A 21222-nucleotide genomic window follows, 5' to 3' on the forward strand; every position below is an offset into this window, starting at 1 on the left:
TAGATCCAAGCCTGTACAAATAGGCTCGGAACAACCCGGACCACCATCCATAGATTCATTTATCTGCCATACAAGTGTCACTTGTATAGCCAAATACAAAAACATGCACAAATCCAGAATTTCATCATCAAATATATAAATCTTGTATGACCATAAATATAGACAACAACAATACCACCCATTACTTTACACTGTCTACTGAAATTTTATCAATCAGAAAAATGGAAGCAATTCTTACCACCAAAATTCCTCTATCATTCTCTTCTTCCTCCTCTACCTCATCTAACACACCTTCACTTTCTCTCTCCTCACTCTCAACCCTTTCCAAAACCACCAAAAAATTGAGTAACACCCTTATTTTTAAGGGTACCCAACATTGTAATTACCCTTCTTCCCTTAAAATTTGTGCAATGTCACAAACTGCCCCTGCTTCTGTAGAACCCTCAACCATACCTACTGAGATGAAAGCTTGGATTTATGAAGATTATGGAGGTGTTGATGTCCTTAATTTTGGGTCTAATGTTAAAGTTCCTGAATTACAGGATGATCAAGTTTTAATTAAGGTTGCTGCTGCTGCTTTAAATCCTGTTGATTTTAAGAGAAGGCTTGGCAAGTTTAAGGCCTCTGATTCACCTCTTCCTGTAAGCCTATTTTCTTTCCTTAGCTCTGTTGTATTGTTGTTATTGTTGTTTGTAATTCCTCAATTCGGGTTTGTTTAATTTATTGTCGCGTTGCTAGTTTAAATTACATTATCAATGTGACTTGTCACTTACCTATATTATTGCTAGTTGTATATTGCCTTGTACTACCTAAAATATTGAATGTTGAGACTTACCTAGTAATGGGATAGTTACTAGATCTTTGTTGTTAGCTACTTGTGATATTTACATATAGTTATAGTCACTAGTTGTTAGTAATGTGTTTCTCTTCCGAGATTTTTAATCAAATTGGAACAATACAGAAAAGATTAACATGACACAAGTGCAAGGAAATCGAGGTATGATGCTCTGGTAAAGTAGTAAATGTTTTATTGTGGCTTTAAATTTGAACAAGTGTTAAATCTGGTTGATATGGTAATAAACTTTTACTGACTAATTACATTGTTTTTACCGAGGTGATATTAACTCTTTAGCAGGTTTAACTGTTGACACAAGGTTATACATGGAAGTTGCACATATTGAAAGCTACATAGAATTGGTTTGATCATTTTCGAACATTTCGAAATTGTCAAAGAAACTTATGCAATGAGTCAGTTTTTATGAACTTTCTTAAACACAGAATTGAACAACAATTCTTAAATTGTATAATGTCTCTGTTCTGTCATCATTGTATCTTTATTTGTCTCAGTTCAAGAAGCGCAAAGGCTCATTCTACGCAGTGTATGTCATGTAGTCATACAGTTAGGCAATGTTATCAAGCTCACATGTGTACATACTTGTGAGAAATATATTGATTAAATTCTCGATTCCTAAGGAGATATAGCAGTAGTAGATGGTAATATAAGCTGGAACCCTATGATTTGATGGCGATGAAATGCTAAGTACTAAAACCTTAGGGAGCGTTTGGTATAAATTCCGTAAACGGAATGGAAAGGATTTATATAAGTAAGGGAAAGGGTAATGATACACGTTACCTTCGATATATGTTTGGTATCTTTATAAAATGGAAACAAATTGAGGAGTTTATGATTGAGGAGGGAAACACATTTTGTTTTCACTAGTTGGATAAGGGTAACAATTTGGGTGGATTTTGTTACCCTTTGGAAACGGTATTTGTTACTTATAGCTCATACCAAACTAATAGAAACGGAAACACTTATTTGTTTACGTTTCCTATGTTACAAATTTTCATACCGAACACCCCCTTAATGTAATCGATGTGTAGCAATCGAGATTACTCTATACATTAAATGTCGTGCTTGGATTTTGCAACTAAAAAAGAATGGAAATTTTAGTGCAGACTGTCCCAGGCTATGATGTTGCTGGTGTGGTAGTAAAAGTTGGTAGTCAAGTGAAAGAATTCAAGGTAGGGGATGAAGTTTACGGAGACATCAGTGAGAAAGCACTTGATGGTCCCAAGCAATTTGGATCATTGGCAGAATATACAGCTGTGGAGGAAAAGTTGTTGGCTCTGAAGCCTAAAAATATTGACTTTGTACAAGCTGCTGGTCTCCCGTTAGCTGTAGAGACAGCCTATGAAGGTCTCGAAAGGGCTGGGATGTCTCCTGGAAAATCGGTTCTTGTTCTAGGTGGGGCAGGTGGTGTTGGATCTCTTGTAATCCAGGTATGTTACATCTATTACTCCGAGAATATACCCTAATGTCTAGTGTAGAATCTGTGTTGGATAAAGAGATGGTTTGATATTTCCTTTTTGGATTGATTTTGGGGCAGCTTGCGAAGCAAGTATTTGGTGCCTCTAAAGTTGCAGCCACTGCTAGCACCGGTAAAATCGAATTTTTGAAGAGTCTTGGTGTTGATCTTGCTATTGATTACACCAAGGAGAAGTTTGAGGACCTTCCAGAAAAGTTTGATGTTGTGTATGACGCAGTTGGTAAGTTTAAGCTTTAATTAGAACCTCTGTTATCTCTGCTGATAAAATTTTTGACAGGAAATTATCAGTTATGACGCCCTTAAATAAGCAACATTTACGATTAGTTTAATTATTACAGTATAAAGTTATCATCCCTGAGTAGAATTGATTAATTCCCACCGAGGATCTTGTAAATAAGTTCCCTGGCAACAAAAGTATATCATCATCTACTTAAGCGCTGAAATTTAATGTCAAAATCAGTCTTAACCAGCAACAGGATGTAGCCAAAAAAAAAAATGCTAAAATAGTTCAAATCAATTTTGATTTGTAAAATCTGAGTTTGAACATTAAAAAGGGAAGAAAAAGAAAATCAGTTCAGTAATTTTCAGGTATAGAGGACCTTATTCAAGGCCTGAATAATTGCAGTTAAGAATGATGCCGATTCTGCTTCTTTGTTTAAAAACATCCATAGATAAATGCTTAGAAACATTTCTCCATTGAAAAGGCTTCTTGTATGGGGTTTTTTTGTGATATCAGCTCTTATAACTTTTAGTATAATAAAATTATATCCATCCAAACTGCACCAGAACTGACACTTCCTTTTCCAAAGTAATGCAAAATAATGAACATCTTTTGCATCACTAGTCAGTTTTGTAGTTCCTTGAAATAGCCTTTCCCACTCATTTTGTTTCAACTTTCATGAACATCAGGTGAAGGTGAGAGGAATGTAAAAGCTGTGAAAGAAGGGGGAAGTGTGGTGGTCTTAACTGGTGCTGTTACACCACCAGGGTTCAGATTCGTGGTGACATCCAATGGAGAAGTACTGAAGAAGCTAAATCCATACCTCGAGAGTGGGAAGGTAAAGCCAATAGTTGATCCTAAGGGCCCCTTCACATTTGACAAGGTTGTTGAAGCCTTCACTTACCTTGAAACTAATCGCGCTACTGGAAAAGTAGTCATCCATCCCATTCCCTGAGTTCAAAGTTTCAAGTTCTAACAGTATGATCTGTATCTAGATTCAGTAGTGCTCAGGTGGATCTTGTTGAAATTTGTGATCAGGGAAACATGTTACTATAACTATGAGGAATGAGTGTCAATCTCATCTTGGGGTTCGGTTTGGTCATATTCATATGCGAATTCTTGGTGTTTAAATTTTGTTGCTTCATCTTTGCCTTCAGCTCTTTCCAATTAATGTTCTTGGGTGTGTACAGTTATTCAGATGGTATACTTCAAGAAGAGAGGGGGGAAGGGTGAATTGTAGTATGTTCTCTATCGCCTACTTTTCGCAAAATATAAAACTGAAAACTTAAACGAACCTAAAAGGTGCATAGTAGATTTTACGAGGCCAAACCAGAAGTAAAGCAAACTGTTACTTAAGAGATGTAAATGTATAGTACATTCAAGTTAGACGACAAAGCCAAAAAATGTGCATACATGAAAAGGCAATCAAAGTTCTTTCTATACAAAATAAACGATGAGATCAAATTACCTGAGGATCAAAAACTCAAATGGCTTGGCTTCTATTCCTCATCCTCGTCCGTGTCATGCCACATGACAGGTCCTTCCCAATCAATTTGAGAAACAACTGATCCATTTCCAGACCCATCAACAGATGCCATGATATAAGCACCATAAAACTCAATTTTACAAGTTAAAGAGCTCCTTGGAAGCCTGAACAATCTCCTACAGAACATATATTCGGTCCAAAGTTTATAACTTCCGCCCTTATCATAGTCATCATAGTTGGCATCACTAGAAATGTAAAGCGTTTCCAAAACATTTGCATTACTTAGAATATATTTTACCAACTTGATATCATTGTCTTCCCCTTTAAGTTTAACCTCTGATATATCTATTTTCTTGAGCCTACTTAACAAATGGGTAGATATTGGAGCATCCCAAATCACATGTTCCTCAGAAACAATCAAGCTAAGATGCGTGAGATTATGAAAGTCGAACCATACATTCGCATCTATAGCATTAAGGCTATTGAATAGAGCAAGATTATCCACTAAATGAATGGACTTAACACTCGAAATCCCACGAAGAAACTCCGGTAGAAGAGTAAGATCAGTTCCATCCTCAAAAATCTGAGTCCAAAACCCAATAGTTGCCTTTTGTAACACTCTTGGTTTACTAACAAAACTATATAATGCAACGCAACGGTTAATCTCAATGTCCTCCAACAATGGTGCATCAATCACAAATTTGGTAGCACGCGATGATCCATTCATTAGGATAGTCAATGACTTGAGATTGTGAGCTGATATCTCTATTGTTTCATCCTCCATCAACTCAAATGCAACTAACAAACTCTCTAACAACGGGCAAGACTTAAACAATGTTTTCAAAACCCGAGGATCGAAACGAAGGCGCATAACAATCTTGTTCAAATTAGAAAGATTAATATCACCAATTGGCAATTTACAGTAAAGATTTCCCAATAATTCAAGTTGTACAAGTGATTGGGTTTCAAAAATAATAGGCGGTAAAGTAATAAAATGGCCAGTAAATCCAAAGTCGAAGCATACCTTGAAATTTACTGGATTTCGGGCGCAAATAAGAGGGACCCATGAATCCAGAAGAGTGGAGCAAAGAAGAAACTCATTGTTGGTTAAAGGAGAATGACGGAAGGAAAGATTGAAGGTGTGAATATGAGGGGAGGTGAGTTGGTTGAGAATGTGGTTGGTGTTGGTGAAAAAATGGGGGAATTTGAAGTATGGGGGGCGGCAACCGTCGAAGAAGAGGTGGGTGCGGTGGGTCCAAAGGCGGAGCCAACGGCGGGATAAGGTGGAAGTGGCGGCGGCGGAGTTGAGGGGGAGGAGAGAGAGGATTTCGACCAAAAGGGTGTCTGGGAGTGAGCTTAATCTGTCTATTTCTGAAGGATTATGGTTCAATTTTGATCTCTGTTTTTTTGGGGAATTGGAATTTGAGAGAGTTTCTGCCATTTTTGTGGGGATGATGCTTTAGGTTTAGGTTTTGGGTTTAATTAGAGGAGACTTCATTCATGGAGTTAAACGCAAATTCTATGATACTCCTGGACTATAGTGCGCAGATTTATAAAATTTATGTTATTTTAATAGGAATTTCTTGTTATTTCAATTTATATACTACTTATTTTAAAATAAGTTTATGTTATTTCAATTTTTCCGTCGGAATTAAGCTGTTTTCTAGTAGTGGGCACCATAAAAAAAAAGACATGGCCGCAAACACAAGTAGCAAAACAAAATAACACACACGTCATCAAAAGCTAAGTAATCACCACATATTAGAATATAGAGTATAATAATATAATAATTAACATTAATAGATCAATTAAACAATGTAATTCGAAACTACATTACACATTGTACTCTGAAAATAACCTTTAACAACTCAACCTCGAATAATAATTCTCAACCTTTTGATCTCATATATCGATCAAATAATTATTCATAAACAATCTCAACAATGACACATGTTCCCAAATAACATAATAATTTGATTCATAAGTATCTCAACTCTTAGGAAAATAATACTAATAACCCAAATATAATCAAATCTCAACCCAAAAATAACACTCTGCATTAACAACCCTAAAACCTTAATAAAACAATACTCCCTATAACAACAACATTAAAAACCCTAGCAATAACACAATCAATCAATGCGACAATTAAATCATATAATACCACACACTAATCTAATACAAATAAATCATGATTATATATAATTCACAAATTATAAAATTTACACATAACAATACGGAGTACAATTAATACTAACAATTTATAATTAAACAAATCAAAAAAAATTAATTAAGGTAGTGTGATTACCTTTAAACGAATCACAATATATATAAAAGGGACGAAATAGCTCGGCAACAACACTATTCAAGGCCGTCAATCAACATTTAGACCAATGTGATGTTGGGGATTATAGAATAAACTGTAGGAAGGATCTTTGACTAAAGATATCTTGTATTAGGAAGATATATATTTACAATAATAGAAGATTATATAAGATATGCATAATCATAGGCATGATCAGAGGCATGATATCCTTTAGCATTTTAGCTTATTTCGGCACATGTATAGCAATGAGATAATATCAAGATACTCTCTTGATATTATCTCTAATATGCCCCCGCAAGTCGGACGACGGGTCGGAAAGGCCGATCTTGGTTAACAAAATATCATATCGTGGTCTTGATAACGGTTTGGTGAGAAAATCAGCTAGTTGATCACCTGTAGGAACATGCACAACTCGTAGGGCTCCTTTTTGAACTTGTTCTCGTATGAAGTAGTAATCAATAGCTAAATGTTTCATCTTAGAGTGAAAAACTGGATTGGCACTAAGATATGTGGCACTGAGATTGTCGCAATAAATTACCGGAGTGTGGAACAAACGAACACCCAATTCAGTTAAAAGATTTTGAATCCACATGAGCTCAGTAGAAGTTGAAGCTACGGACCTGTACTCTGCTTCTGTGGATGATTTTGCCAATGATTTTTGCTTTTTCGAGGTCCAAGTGATAGGAGTTCGTCCAAGAAAGACAACATGACCCATGGTGGAGAGGTAGTCATTGCGATCACCTGCCCAATCCGTATCGGAGAAGGCATGTAATATGGGTGGTGAGTCTCAATAAATATTGATACCCTTATCAAGAGTACCATTGAGGTACCGCAAAAGCCTCTTAAGGGCAGACCAATGATCAGAATGTGGACTATGCATGAATTGTGAGAGCTTGTTTACCGCATAAGCAACATCGGGTCGAGTAAGAGTAAGATATTGAAGGCTTTCTACCGCTGCGCGATAGTCTTTGGGTTCCTCCAAAGGAGTACCTGAATTGGCAGTCAATTGTTGTGTAACAATCAAAGGTGTAGGCACAGGCTTAGTATCAAGCATACCCATACGATCTAGAAGATCGATGATATACTTGCGTTGATTAAGGAACAAGCCATGAGGAGTAGGCATGACTTCTACCCCGAGAAAATAAGAGAGTTCACCCAAGTCCTTTAATGAGAACCGGTTTGCAAAATGCTTAATGAACCCATCGAGATGACTGGTACTTGGTCCAGTGACAATAATATCATCAACATACACAATGAGGTAAATAGGGGTAGTAGTGGGATGTAGAATAAAAAGTGATGCATCGGAAACACATCTTTTAAATCCTTTCCCAATTAAAAAATTTGTGAGCTCAGTGTACCAAGCCCTTGGAGCCTGTTTTAGACCATAAATGGCCTTCTTGAGTTTGCAGACATGAGTAGGGAATTGTGCATCAATAAAGCCCGGAGGTTGAGACATGTAAACTTCCTCATGTAATGTCCCCTGCAGAAAAGCATTGTTAATGTCAAGTTGACGAAGATGCCAATTTTGAGTGACAGCTAAGCTCAATAGTGTGCGAATGGTAGCTGGTTTGACCACGGGGCTAAAAGTCTCTGAATAATCAATACCCGGACGTTGTTGAAATCCTTTTGCTACTAAACGAGCTTTATAACGCTCAATGGACCCATCTTTGTTGTATTTTATTCGAAAAACCCATTTGCATTTCACAATATTACGAACTGTAGCGGATGAAGTTAAATCCCATGTACTAAGCTTGTGTAAGGAGGCAAGTTCTTCTTCCATGGCTTTTCTCCAAAGAGGATCTTTAAGAGCTTGTTTAACAGAGGTGGGAGTCACTGGTTTGGAGGCTACAGTAGCAGTGTTAGCATATTTTGGGTTAGGTTTGACTATATTATTTTTGGATCTTGTGACAATCCCAGGAGTTGGATTTGTGTGTGATTGCTCAATCTGTGGGTTTGTAGGATGAGAAGTATATTGGGATGTGTTAAGTGGAAGTGGTGAAGGATTAGTGGGCCTAGGGGGGTTTGACATATGGGCTTGTTGCAAAGGAGAAGAAGGTCTTAAAGGGGAAGTGGATTGATCAGGTTGTAAAGGAGGAGATTGTGGGCTTTGGTTAAGTGAATCATGTTGGTGGGCCGTGTGTAAGGGAGGGGAGTTTGGTGAGTGAGCATCATGTAATGGGGAGGAAGGAGTTGAATTTGTGCATACATCATGAGATACAAGTTTTTGGGCAGAAGCATTTAAAGAGAGGGGAGTACGAGAGTTGTTTAAGATAGGGATAGATGAGATTGGGCCTGGGGAATCCGGTTGATCATGAGTGGATCTTTGGACTGGGTTGTCTAAGATTGGCAAGGTAACTGAACACCAAGAGTCAAGATTTGGAATTGGTGGTGAAGCGTCCGTTTTGAGGAGAGTAGAATAGGGAAATTCGGTTTCAACAAACCGAACATGTCTAGATACATAAACACGATTTGTGGTAGGATCTAGACAATAGTAGGCACTTTGAGTTTTTGAATAACCAATGAAGATACAAGGCTTCGATTTCGGATCTAATTTGTGCGAGGTGTAAGGCCTAAGCCAAGGATAACATAAACACCCAAAACTCCTTAATTTTAAATAATTAGGAGGAGACCCGAATAAACAATGATAAGGTGATTTGTGTGATAAGGTGGGTGTGGGAAGCCTGTTTATCAGATATGAGGCAGTAGAGAATGCATAAGACCAAAAGGTAATAGGTAATTCGGCATGAGATAGAAGAGCGAGACCAGTTTCGACAATGTGTTTATGGTGTCGTTCGGCAAAACCATTGTGTTCGGGAGTATGAGGAGGGACGTAAGATGTGATACACCATCAATGGTTAGAAAGGAGGCTAAAGTTTTATACTCACCACCATTGTCGGAATACAAGACTTTGATTGATTTCTCAAAAAACTTTTCAACAAGAGCTTTGAAGCGAATAAATACTGCTTTGGTATCAGATTTATTTTTAAGGGGATAAAACCAAATATATTTGGTAAAGTGGTCGACAAAGATGACATAGTATTTTAAACCGTCAAGAGAGTGAACTGGGGATGTCCAAAGGTCAGTATAAACTATATCAAGAGGAGCATGAGAAATCAAAGTAGAGTGATTAAATGGGAGTTTATGATTTTTATTGCATTGACAAGCATTACAATTAAAAGACAGGGAACTAGTAACATCAAGATTAAATTCCGAAACAATATTTTTGAAGATAGCAAGAGAAGGATGACCAAGATGGTGATGCCAATTTATTGTGGGTGCTTTAACAGTAGATAAGGCTAAAATAGATGAAGGTGATGGCAATTCATAAACCCCTTGCTTAGTTGGACCCTTAATAAGATGTGCTCCCGTGAGACTATCTTTGATTAGAAAGGAATCGGATGACAACTCAATAACAAGATTATTGTCGGTACATAGTTGAGATATAGAAATAATAATGTTACGAGTCATAGTGGGTGCACACAAGACATTCATTAAATGAATAGATTTAGAAGAAGAAGTAGGGAGAGTAAGCGAACCGGTATGAGTGATGGGGACACCGGTGCCGTTACCAATTACAATTTCTTCGGATCCATGATAGGGATGTTGAAGAGCTAAGTTGGACATGTGGTGAGTAACATGATGAGTGGCGCCGGTATCAAGGAGCCAAGAGGTGGGAAGTGTAGTACTTCTTGCTGCGGTAGCGTGAACCCGAGGTGCTGACAGTGATTTGTTGGAAGGATGGGTGGTGGATTTGTTTATGGAAAATTGTTGTTGAAAGGTTGTGCAATATTGTAAAGTGTGGTTATATGTATGACACCATTGACATCTCACTCGATGCCCTTGCAAGTTGGTGAGTGTTGAGTTGGAAGCCATGGTAGGATTTGTAACTTAAGAAGAAAAAAAAAAGTGTTTAGATCTTTTCCTGCTCTGATACCATGTAGGAAGGAATAATGTTGTATATATTCATTTACTTTACAAAAGGCACAAAGATACATTTATATACTAAAAGTATTTCGTAAAGTTTAGCAGAGCTAACTAAGTAAGCTAATAAAATAATATCTTTGACTAAAGATATTTTGTATTAGGAAGATATATATTTACAATAATAGAAGATTATATAAGATATGCATAATCATAGGCATGATCAGAGGCATGATATCCTTTAGCATTTTAGCTTATTTCGGCACATGTATAGCAATGAGATAATATCAAAATACTCTCTTGATATTATCTCTAATATAAACCAAGAAACATTATATAAAAAAATTTCAAATTTGGGTTTACTGATCTGATTTATGAAACTAGCGCATAAGATAAATACTCTAGGGTTAATAAAATTAGCGTCTGCCGTTTGTTTTAATAAAATAATAATGTAGGGTTAAAGGATATAAATAGTTTATCATAAAAATATTCTAACCAACATAAGATATATATTTTAGATTTCATCAAATAAGATAAGAAAATTAAATTTTAAAGTATACAACTATAATTTTATAATCTGTAAAATTATAAAATACATGAATATTACAGAAGACCGGACCGATTAAGTTAGGATCGAACCCGGACAGACCGAAAGAATCGGTCCAAAACCTTTGGACCGGACCGCTTTAGACCGATTTAAGAATTTTTTTTAAAAAGAATACTAAATTTTTAATAAAATTAAGGAAAACACAAAAAAAAGTATTGGAAAAACTATATTGTAACGTCATTTTTACGTCTTTTTTTGTATGTTTAGTGCAAAAAATTTATAAAGTTAAAGTTTACTAAGCTTATTAAGGATAATTTTAACCATTATTTAAGGTTTCACACATATTTTTAATAAAAAAATCGGTCCGGTCCAAAACCCTATAACCGGAAAAATGAATTTCAAGACCCGAAGACCGGACCGGGGTGGTCCAGTCCATTTTTTCGGTCTTGACCGATTTATGAACACCCCTATTAGAGAGTAATTAGAAGAGATTAGAGGTTAATTAGTGATACTAGGTTTCTTTGAACAAAAATTTTTTAACTTCGGGTTTTTTTTTTAACAATAAAGCTTTTAAAAGGTTTTTTTTTTCGCAAAATGATGCATTTAAAAGGTTTTTTTTTTTTACAAATTTGCCTATATTTGCATGTTTTTTTTTTCCAATATTGATCCTTTCGTTGTACTCCAGATTTATAAAACTCATGTTATTTTGATGTGAACCACTTATTATTTCAATTTATATATGTGTTATTTTTTAAATAAGTACATGTTATTTTAACAAATGCATGTTTTTTTTTATATATATATATACATGATGTTAAAGTACGTAAATAATTGAATCACATATTATTTTAGAAAAATAACACAAGGTTTAAAGCAAAATAACATAAAACTTGGGCATAATAACTCAAGTATATTGGGTATAGAGTAGTGGAGTACCATGATCCAGGAGTATATAATACTAATTGAAGTTAAATGGTTGTAGGGGAGGTCCTAAAATGCACACATCTACGAAGTATTAAGTACTCCGTATTACTAAATTAAAACATTGCTGACATAATCAAACCTTAAATTATTGCACGTGTCATTCTAACATTAAAAATAATTCCTTCATTTTCTATGAAAAATGTCATCTTTATTTTATTTATTTATTTTTTTTTTTCATTTTAAACCTATACTATACATTTTACTAATAAAAAAAAATTACCACTCTTTTTTACACAAATGATAAAACTTTATTTTATTTATAATAATTAAAATTAATAAAAACGTGCAACGCACGAGTCTAATCTAGTAAATTTACATTTCGTGCTTCATTCAATTCAAATTTCAAATTTTAGTGACCCTAACCTACTTACCAGAAGGGGTGTGCATAAATAGACCTGGATTGGAATCGGATTATAATAAATTGAAACGGATAGGACTGGAATTTTGTATGATCTAATGTAAGTATGAAACTTGGGGGGGGGGGGGGGGGCTATGTTTCACTCTTTTTTTTTTTTTAGACAGTGGTGAAAATGAGTTACAAGAAACTTAATTACCCACTACATCTGGAATATATTTCCAGTTCGTGGGTATGTATACGACACTAGCAGACTTACAATAGTGAGACGCAAGTTCATGACTTTGACTCAAAGACGTTACACTAAAAATACAAGAACCATAACTAACATTCAAAGCAAACTTTTTTAGGTCGGGTGGGGATCAGCTATATGGGGGGGGGGGGGGGGGTCAACATTCTTCCTCTTCTTGCCAATATGGGACCTGCAATAAGAAAACAAATTAGTAGAGATGGTAACACTACTCGGGATTGTCCTTCTTCTCTGTCCCTCCTTCCAATGTCGAGGAGCCTTCTTTCTAGCTGATTGCGACTCATCCTCCTTGAATTGCCCTTGGAATTGCATTGGAAATGGAGATTGTTGGAGCTTGTAGTAGATATACTAGACGAGACAGTAGTGACTTCCATAGAAGAGTGGACCTCTTCCTTTCGCTCAACGTCACTTAAAAATCCGTTTGGGGAATCTGCAGAACACTTCCCCTTTGTCCCATCTATAACCTCTTGTGTCTCTTCTTGGCTTCCCGTGCCTTTTTCAAAGCTCGAAATTGAGTTGGCTCGTTCTTCTACCGGAGGCTTCATTGCCTTTACCACTAGGTAAGAACCTGACCTTGGGTCGAAATAATGAATGGATTTCCCATGAGCTAACAATTCGTAATCCTTATTGGAGGCTGAGATAATGGAGCCCCGCCTCTGTCGGTTCCGAAACCGATATTTGGGCTCCGCAAGATCGGCAACATTGCCATGATTTGGATGGTCGTGACAGTGAGAGCTCATAGAGGAGGCCCTCAACTTGTCACAACAATGAATATCAGATTCTTCTGGCGGATGAACATGCTGCTCCAAGCTAGCAGCATCTGTAGTACGGTTCACTTGCTTACTTCTTGTATGTTCTTTCCCACTTACTTCGTCGCCATCTCCTTTAACCTTACCCCTCAATTCTTCCACGTGACCTTTCAAGGGAGGTAATCCAACACCTAAACCAATTGGAGAACCAGAATCTCCACTCAATGAGGCAAGAGTAGAAGAAGAGTTCCCCTGAAACGAGGATTTGACTCTTTTTCCATTGTTACTCTCCGACCCACATCGTTCTCTTGCCTTTCTTTTTCCATTTGGCTTGAAACTTAATAACTCCTTCATGACTTCATTCTCCCTTAAAATATCTGGATTTTTGGGATCACTCCTTGCTGCACACCTCAAATCTTTCATGGCCTCCTCGAACATATTCATCCCCTTCCAACATAGAGCTCTTTTATATAGCGCTTTAACAGTATTTGGATCAAATTCCAAACAAGCTAAGGGAACATATATCCTTTGCAGGGGCAAACAAATTAACTTTAATTAAGCATAGGGAAAGGTTGAGATTTAGGGAACTAGCAAGTTCACAAAATATCCATTCTCCGTCCTACTTAACTCAGCAAAACATAACATTTTTGTGGCTCTAACATAGTAAAGCAAAGATTTATCAAACAAAATTTCCTTAAACAACTAGTTACCCTCCTCCTTCAACTTCATACACACTAGAAGAATATCTTTAAGCCTCTCAAATTTCATAATAAGGTTCATCACATCATTTACCTCTTCTTCATCCCTAACCTTTTCTAGATGAAACCAGCAGGTAAGCACGGCTTGGACACTAGCCGAAAACCCCCAGACCTAAGAGAAAAGAACTCCAACTACAAGAAACTAAAAGACTAAGGAAAGAACAGGGGAAAGGAAAAGAGACTAGTAAAAAGAAAGATGAGAATTAAATTACCTCCGAAAAAACCGCTGAAGGTGGGGGTAGCTCCGGGAGATCGTGAGGTATGCTCGCCGGCAACCCCTAGGCTCGAGGTGGCCGCCGGCGAGCTGGATTTAATGGCGAACTAAATTTATGAGTAGTAGTTGTTGGTTGGTGGTAGGTGGGAGCATTTTTATTATTATATTCGGTTTATGTTCTTTCCATTTCAACTTTATGTTTCACTCTTGGAACCGGCGAACCGCATGTTAAGTTTCTACTAGTATTTGATGTCATAATTTAACAGCTACCTACCAACATTGACACTTTTGTTAGGATGTAGATCGTGTTCCTATTAGGGAACACCTTTTGTTATGATCCGACTCTCATGGGAAGACCGAGTTTTTAACAAATGTTAGGGTTTTTTTTTGTGCGAAAGAGAGACAATGCCTCGAGAAAGAAAAACAAAAATAACAAAACTAAGACAGAACAAGCCGTGGCAAAGCCACCCCTACAACATCATCAGTTTTTGACAAATTTTAGCAATCTACGAGGAGTTTGTTGTTGATTCGTTTTGCATTCGATCATAAAAAAGGATTATATGTCAGTTAGCACATAGAATTTCATAACAATTGGTTTGAATTATGCAAAAGTTCCATGTGCTCAAATCGAAAATATGAATTCTATGTATAAGGAGAGAGTTAATCAACATAGAAATCCTAAAATTTTTGGCGATTTAAATCAGACTAGATCAATTGTTCTTAATCTCATTCGTTTATTATCATATATTATAAATTTCGTATTTAATACATATTGAGGCAAATCTAATAAGATTTCGTTTGATAATATTTTATCTTATATGATGGACAATAAAGGCGAAAGTTTAGTCAAGTCAAGCAATCAAATAGACTAAACCATAAATATTCAGATCTGAACATCTTATTTTAGATGAAGAGAACAAAGCCTTGGTAAAGATCATGACACACAGGACAATGGCAAGTTGTTTATCCACTTCCATGGTAGCTTTGACATCCATGATCGACTTGCATAATTGCATTCGTGGTTGATAAAAAGCTTAAGCATTATTTGAAGTCGTGTTAGATATATACTTGAACAAATCTTTGTGTATGAATTTTAATTTGACATCCATTGTGTAACTTAGATTTACCATGCGCACGAGGTCAATTATTTTTGTGGAATATTACGGGGTTTAGGAAAATTACACTTGCAATTAATACAATATTTTAGGTATGGAATGAATAAGCAAGCGGAATAATGCTAACATATAAACTATTTATAACTCAATACAAGGTGGTGGTTGTTATGCACAAGGGCGAGGGTGAGAATCGATCTCAAGATCTCCTGGAATCGAGAAGGAAGTCCTGACCACTACACCTATCCCTCACTCTCTCAATACAATGTTTGTCAGTAGCTCCATGATTGATAGACTAAATATTCATAGAGATTCACTCCCTATTTAAAGATTATGGAAATTAATATTTGTCACATTTATTGAGAAATTAAAACAAATCATGCATGGAGTAATTGATTGCATAGTTATAAAGTGATTAAAGTCTATTGTGTTTCATCCAATTCACCATTTGGGCTAATCCTGATTCGGGATCAGTTCTGAATGGTTAGGTTTCAATCCCCTCTCAATTGTTGTTGCAGGGGATCAAACACGAGTCCTCCCTACCAAATGTAGTCCCAATCACCACTACACCAACAACCAATTGGTAGATTATCTTGATTATTTTTTTTGTTCTATAATAACTCAAGTTTATTTCCTTTTCGTGAAAAATAATAATATCAAAACCTCTAGTTCATTAATGAAGTATTACTCCCTCCGTGTTTTTTTAAGTGTTACAGTTTGATCGGCACATAGTTTTAGACAATATAATTGACTTAAATAAAATAAGAGGTAAGTGGGATAGTTGGAGTATTAAAAAATTGTAAAAGAAAGATAGTGGGGTTATTAGTTTATTGAAAAGTAATGAATGTGAGAGGAGAGATATAATAAAAAAAAGTAGTGGTGGGTTTGGGTGGGGACCATGAGATGAGAGAGATATAATATTTTAATGTAGTTTTTTGCCAAAAAAAGAGAAAGTGTAACATTTAATAAAGCACGGGCGGATTTGGTAAGTGTGACACTTAAAAAACACGGAGGGAGTAGGCGTTTCATATTATGTGCAACGATTAAACATTTTTCCTCTATACTTTATGTCAAATCATTGCCAATAATATAAAACGGAGATAGTATTTATGATGCATTAGGTGTTCCTTTGTAATTACTACCCTTAAATTTGGCATTACATTATTTCTGATGCATTAGGCGGGAAGGACGCACCTCTAGTGTACCAGTTATTGTGCCCACGGTAAACGTTGAGTAGCCAAGTGCGGAGCTGATAACCGTCACGGTCTGGGAGTTTAGGCTTTGAAACGTGCGACACACTCTAACCTTTTGGCGGCAAGAACGACACGCTAGCCTTGAGCGGAAGAGGGGCTTGTGAGCACAAAGCAACACAAGTGAGCAATTAATATCAGGAGCACTCACGTCTATTTGGGCGACGGAGTGCAGGTGATCAGGGCGTGTGACGATCAATACTTCAAGGCGGGCACAAGCGGGTCCGAACCACGAGTTCTTAATGCATTAAGTTGTGTTGGAGGGGGTTTTCCAAAAAAAAAAAGTTGGGTTTTCTTCCTAATTACTGCCCTTAAACAAGGGCGATTCAGGAATAGAAAAAAAATTCATCCGATGGGCCACGACTTTACTCTCTTTTAAAGTCTCCTTGTATACTTGTATTTATAGCTGAACTAGCCCAACACACTGCGGTTGACGGCTACCTTTCAAGATCTCAACTTTGCGCTTCATTCTTCATCGTTTTTCACAATTTCCAGGTGATTTCCGAATTTCTCAATACATTCATCATTATGTACAATAATTTTCAGTCATCTATATTGCTTTTTTTTTTTTTTTTTTTTTTTTTTTTTTCCTTTTATTTAATTGTTAATTGATTCGAATTTTGCATGTTCAGGGTTTTGTTTTGTCCAACTTTTATCTAGGAATTATCGAGATTTTTCTTCTGTATAATATTTTGGTTAAATTAAATTATTTTGGAATAACATGCTTTAGATTTCGTTGTATTTTTTTTCTAAATTTCCGATCTTTTATGCATAATCTTGGTTAGAAAATAACGGCTAAGGGTTTATGTATTTACTTGTGATTGAATTTAGGCTTTATTAACCTATTACGAATAGGATCTACAGTTTGATTGATATTCTTTAATTTGTATTATATGTATTTCTGAGAAATTATATGAATTTTAATTGTAAAATCAATTAGAATTTTGTGTTTGTTTAAATTGTAAAACTCATTGTAGACTTTATCTGATTTTGGAGCTTTTCTACTTGTATTCAAACTGTGTGAAAATACGGGCTTATGTTTTCGGCGTATGCTATTGCTAGCAATGTCAGCATGTAAATCTCTCCCTATCAATGCCGGAGGTTTAAGGAGGTGTTTTCTGTGATTGTTGCATCGTTTGACTTGAAGTTTTCGTTGTCGTTTTTTATACATTGTAGGTGTCTATTTAATGGCTGAATCAAAGCAAGAAATGAGGAAACCGGTTTTCACCAAAGTTAATGAGCTACGACCTGGTACTTTTGGCCACAACCTCACTGTCAAGGTTGTTGATTCGAAATTGGTTATGCAGAGGGGCAGGTCTGATGGACCTCAAGTACGCCAAATGAAAATTGCTGAATGTTTGGTCGGAGATGAGACTGGAATGATAATTTTTACCGCTAGAAACGATCAAGGTAAGCCTTTTTGTAGGTGTGAATTGTGTTCAGATCCTGTAGGTTAATATGTCAAGTTTAGTCCATGGTATTGTTTTATTTTTGTTGGCATAAAATTTTGTTATTTAGTTGATGTTTGATCGATGCATGGTGCATTATTATCTTCTCTCCATGGGTGTATTGTCTGGAGTGTTTCTTGAATCCCTGTTCCAATTTTAATTCAATTTTGTTTTCTGATGTTTATCGATCTTGCTTGCATGTTACTCCGTAGGGTGTTTTTCTAAACTATTACATTTAGTTTAAGAGCGTCCGATTTCATCAATAATCTTGTTGTAACATGTCATCTGAGGTCAATAAGGTTAGCTTTGGCTACTTGATTGATAACTACATGTTATCTTATTTGTTCAACTGAGTTTATCTGCATCATTATTAACCTAATAATCTATCTGCAATACTGGACATTACAACAACATTAATGGGCACAAGATGCATTTTAAGGGATCCCTGCTTCATTTTTTTTCCCTTGCATGTTTGACTCTTCTTGCACACCTGTAAATTACTTGCCCAGTCAAAGGACTTTTCCACCATATACTTCTGGATATAAACATATAAGCTGAAGTATGGTTGTTGGTAGTATGGTACCTGTTCTGCTGTAAAACCCTGCCTCATCCTTCTCTTCACTTCGTCAAACAAGATTATGAATACAAAAATTTTCCCCTCTTGTATTGTGGTTTCTTCTAGGGATAGTTTCTCCATCTCCACCAGGAATGGTTCCTCCATCGTCATTCTGTTGAAAGTAGTGTTTTGATCCTTGGTGGTACTTGTTTTGTCGCATAAACCTGCCCTGTATCCCTGCTCTTGACTTGATTAACAACATTAAATTGGGAACCTCATTCGCATTCAAGATATTGGAATTCACAATAGCATATTTAGCTTTTCTAGTTGCTGCTTGATAATAATTTTTTTTTTGTATTTCTTCATATATATATATATATATTGGATATAGACAGTCTACAATTTTAAATGTCCTGTCCCAGCATTTCAATCTTGGGATATTCCTGATTTTTTTATGAAAATGTAGTTATGGACTTCATGGCCTTTCTACATTGAAAGACAATTGGGAGTTTTTTTTTTTGTGATTTATTATGAATATTTGAGACTGATGCACCATTTGCTCCCCTCTCTGAACAAGGAGTTGTATTAGGGAATTTGATTACATATAATATAACATGTTAGTTTGTGGCTCTTGATCGCATGTTCCCACCTCCTTTATCTTAAGGGGATCTTTAGGGAGTTGAGTCCTTGAATATGGAGGTGGGCTGTAGTCTGGAGAATACTCTCCACCAGCTTTTACTCCTTGGTCTTGGTGGTCGTAATTAATAACAATATTACCAGCGTAATTAATGTTCTCCTTTAGGCCATGCTTGGATGAGGATCAATCTGGGGGTAATGTATAACTGGAAACTACTATGGAAAGTTCTCCCATGTGGTAGTAGGCTCTCATAGAGTGGTAGTTTACCCTAAAATGGTGGTAATAGGTTCCTTTTCATAGTCCTAATAACCATATCCTCTTCCACCCACTCTGCTATATAGTTCCTAATTCATTCCTCTCATTTAGACTTTTTGGAGTATGGTTGTCCATGGCATTGCTTGGGAAATACAGGTGGTATGGAAAATAAAATATCTTTTTTTTTTTTTTTCTTTCCTTTTTTTTTTTTTTTTTTTTTTTTTTTTTGTGCGTGTGTATACCATGCAATAATTTGAGGCCCCCCCCCCCTCTCCCCTCCCTCCCTCCCTCCCTTTTAATACTCCTTAGTTCAGTCCTCTCAATCCAGTACATGTACAGCTTTGAGCCTTTGATCTCTTATCATTTTGAAAATAAGAAAATGGGTTTGGTGTGGAACATACAAACGTCTATTTTTCTTGTTATAACATAAATGTGCGCGTAGGTGATGAGGTGCTAGGCGCTTATGGTAAAGCTACTTTTTGGCTCTAGGCAAGGCACACCTGTGGCACACTTTCAATTTTTTATTTTTATTTTTTTATATATTTATACTAGCAGCGCCTAAGCACAGCAGGACTTCTATTGCTTTAGTGCTCCTTGAGCTTTTTATACATTGGTTTGACTCGCATTAATGTTCTTTATCACTATAGCAAACTTTCCCGCTAAAGATATTTTTTCGGGTAAAGCATTTGCAAGTTACTTCTGAAAGCTAGTGAACTGAAACATGACTGGTTGTTATCTCACATGTCATACTCATAATTTATGAAACTAGCACTTTATCTCGATACTAAGCTACCTTTCTGTTATCTCACATGTCATACTCATACATGATCCTCATTGCTAGATCAGAGTTGTTATCTCAGTTTACATGAATTGTGGAATGGGAAGTTGAGACTGAAATTCTCTGTTGTTTTGGCCTTTGGGATTGTCCTGGAAAGCTTTTACTCTGTTGCTTAAAGCTGCCCCTTTTCTCTTTCTCATATCATGTTCTATACGTTTTTAATTATTATTATTTTTTTACAATCAATAATGGATGTAATGTTCTCTTCTTAGTGGAAAAGATGAAAGCGGGAACTACAGTAACCCTGCGCAACGCAAAGATTGACATGTTCAAGGGATCCATGAGGCTTGCAGTCGATAGATGGGGGATCGTCGAAGAGGCTGAGGAGCCTGCTGATTTCACTGTCAAGGAAGATAACAACTTATCACTGATTGAGTACGAACTTGTGACCGTTTCTGGGTGAATGTAACTGACGCTTACTTTTGTTCCAGCCCTCCAAAAAGTTGGAACCTGAAGAAAATAAAAATAGGAATCAAACAAAAATAGAAAAAGGGTGAAATTTCATGTAGTTTTGTCTCCTGGGCATAATTCCAATTGCTCGTGAAACCTTGCCTTCTTGGAGGAGGAATTTGAGGCTTCTAATCTCTACCAAAGTTGAGATAGGCTAAACCATTTCGCAGCACGTGAAGGCAGCTTGTTGGATTTTGGACCCCTCTTATATTGGTATATTGGTTGTTTTTCTATAATATCTGTTTCAGTTAATAGTCTGGAGACAATGATATTACTTGCCTCTTAGGACATATACTTCGTAATATCCATGAGATTTCATATGAACCATTGCTCTAGTTTTCTTTCGCCGTCTTTTATCTTGTTTTACTAATACAAGCTTGATTTGGTGTTGCGTATGGGATTAATAGACATTTGAAATTTTTCGAGGCATGAGTCATGGACATATTACAAATGCATTGTGTGACATATATGATTATACCAACATTTTATCTATTTTTGTTTGGTATGTACCATATCGATTTGGTATCGTAATTTTT

General features: G+C 36.3%; 3 protein-coding genes and 1 non-coding gene across 4 annotated transcripts; 3 read left to right on the forward strand and 1 right to left on the reverse strand.

The window, feature by feature from the left end:
- The first annotated feature begins 159 nt into the window (after window positions 1-159).
- On the forward strand, window positions 160-3694 carry LOC145641584 (2-methylene-furan-3-one reductase-like). Its single transcript, XM_081692439.1, has 4 exons — window positions 160-641; window positions 1960-2283; window positions 2391-2550; window positions 3240-3694. The coding sequence occupies exons 1-4, from the start codon at window positions 222-224 to the stop codon at window positions 3503-3505; spliced, it is 1170 nt and encodes a 389-aa protein (XP_081548565.1). The 5' UTR covers window positions 160-221; the 3' UTR covers window positions 3506-3694.
- On the forward strand, window positions 923-1028 carry LOC145564144 (U6 spliceosomal RNA). The gene has a single exon (XR_014094756.1). It is a non-coding gene; the product is annotated as a U6 spliceosomal RNA (small nuclear RNA).
- A 355-nt stretch (window positions 3695-4049) lies between the features above and the next one.
- LOC145627629 (F-box/LRR-repeat protein 13-like) lies at window positions 4050-5477 on the reverse strand. Its single transcript, XM_081679995.1, has one exon. The coding sequence runs from the start codon at window positions 5475-5477 to the stop codon at window positions 4050-4052; it is 1428 nt and encodes a 475-aa protein (XP_081536121.1).
- Window positions 5478-16840: 11363 nt separating this feature from the next.
- LOC145641591 (uncharacterized protein At4g28440-like) lies at window positions 16841-21077 on the forward strand. The gene is made up of 3 exons (XM_081692446.1): window positions 16841-16997; window positions 17679-17912; window positions 20449-21077. The coding sequence occupies exons 2-3, from the start codon at window positions 17690-17692 to the stop codon at window positions 20637-20639; spliced, it is 414 nt and encodes a 137-aa protein (XP_081548572.1). The 5' UTR covers window positions 16841-16997; window positions 17679-17689; the 3' UTR covers window positions 20640-21077.
- The last annotated feature ends 145 nt before the right edge of the window (window positions 21078-21222 follow it).

The sequence above is a fragment of the Chenopodium album genome, chromosome 1 (assembly GCF_948465745.1).
Source record: "Chenopodium album chromosome 1, dcCheAlbu1.1, whole genome shotgun sequence".
In the NCBI taxonomy this organism is placed as follows: Eukaryota; Viridiplantae; Streptophyta; class Magnoliopsida; order Caryophyllales; family Amaranthaceae; genus Chenopodium; species Chenopodium album.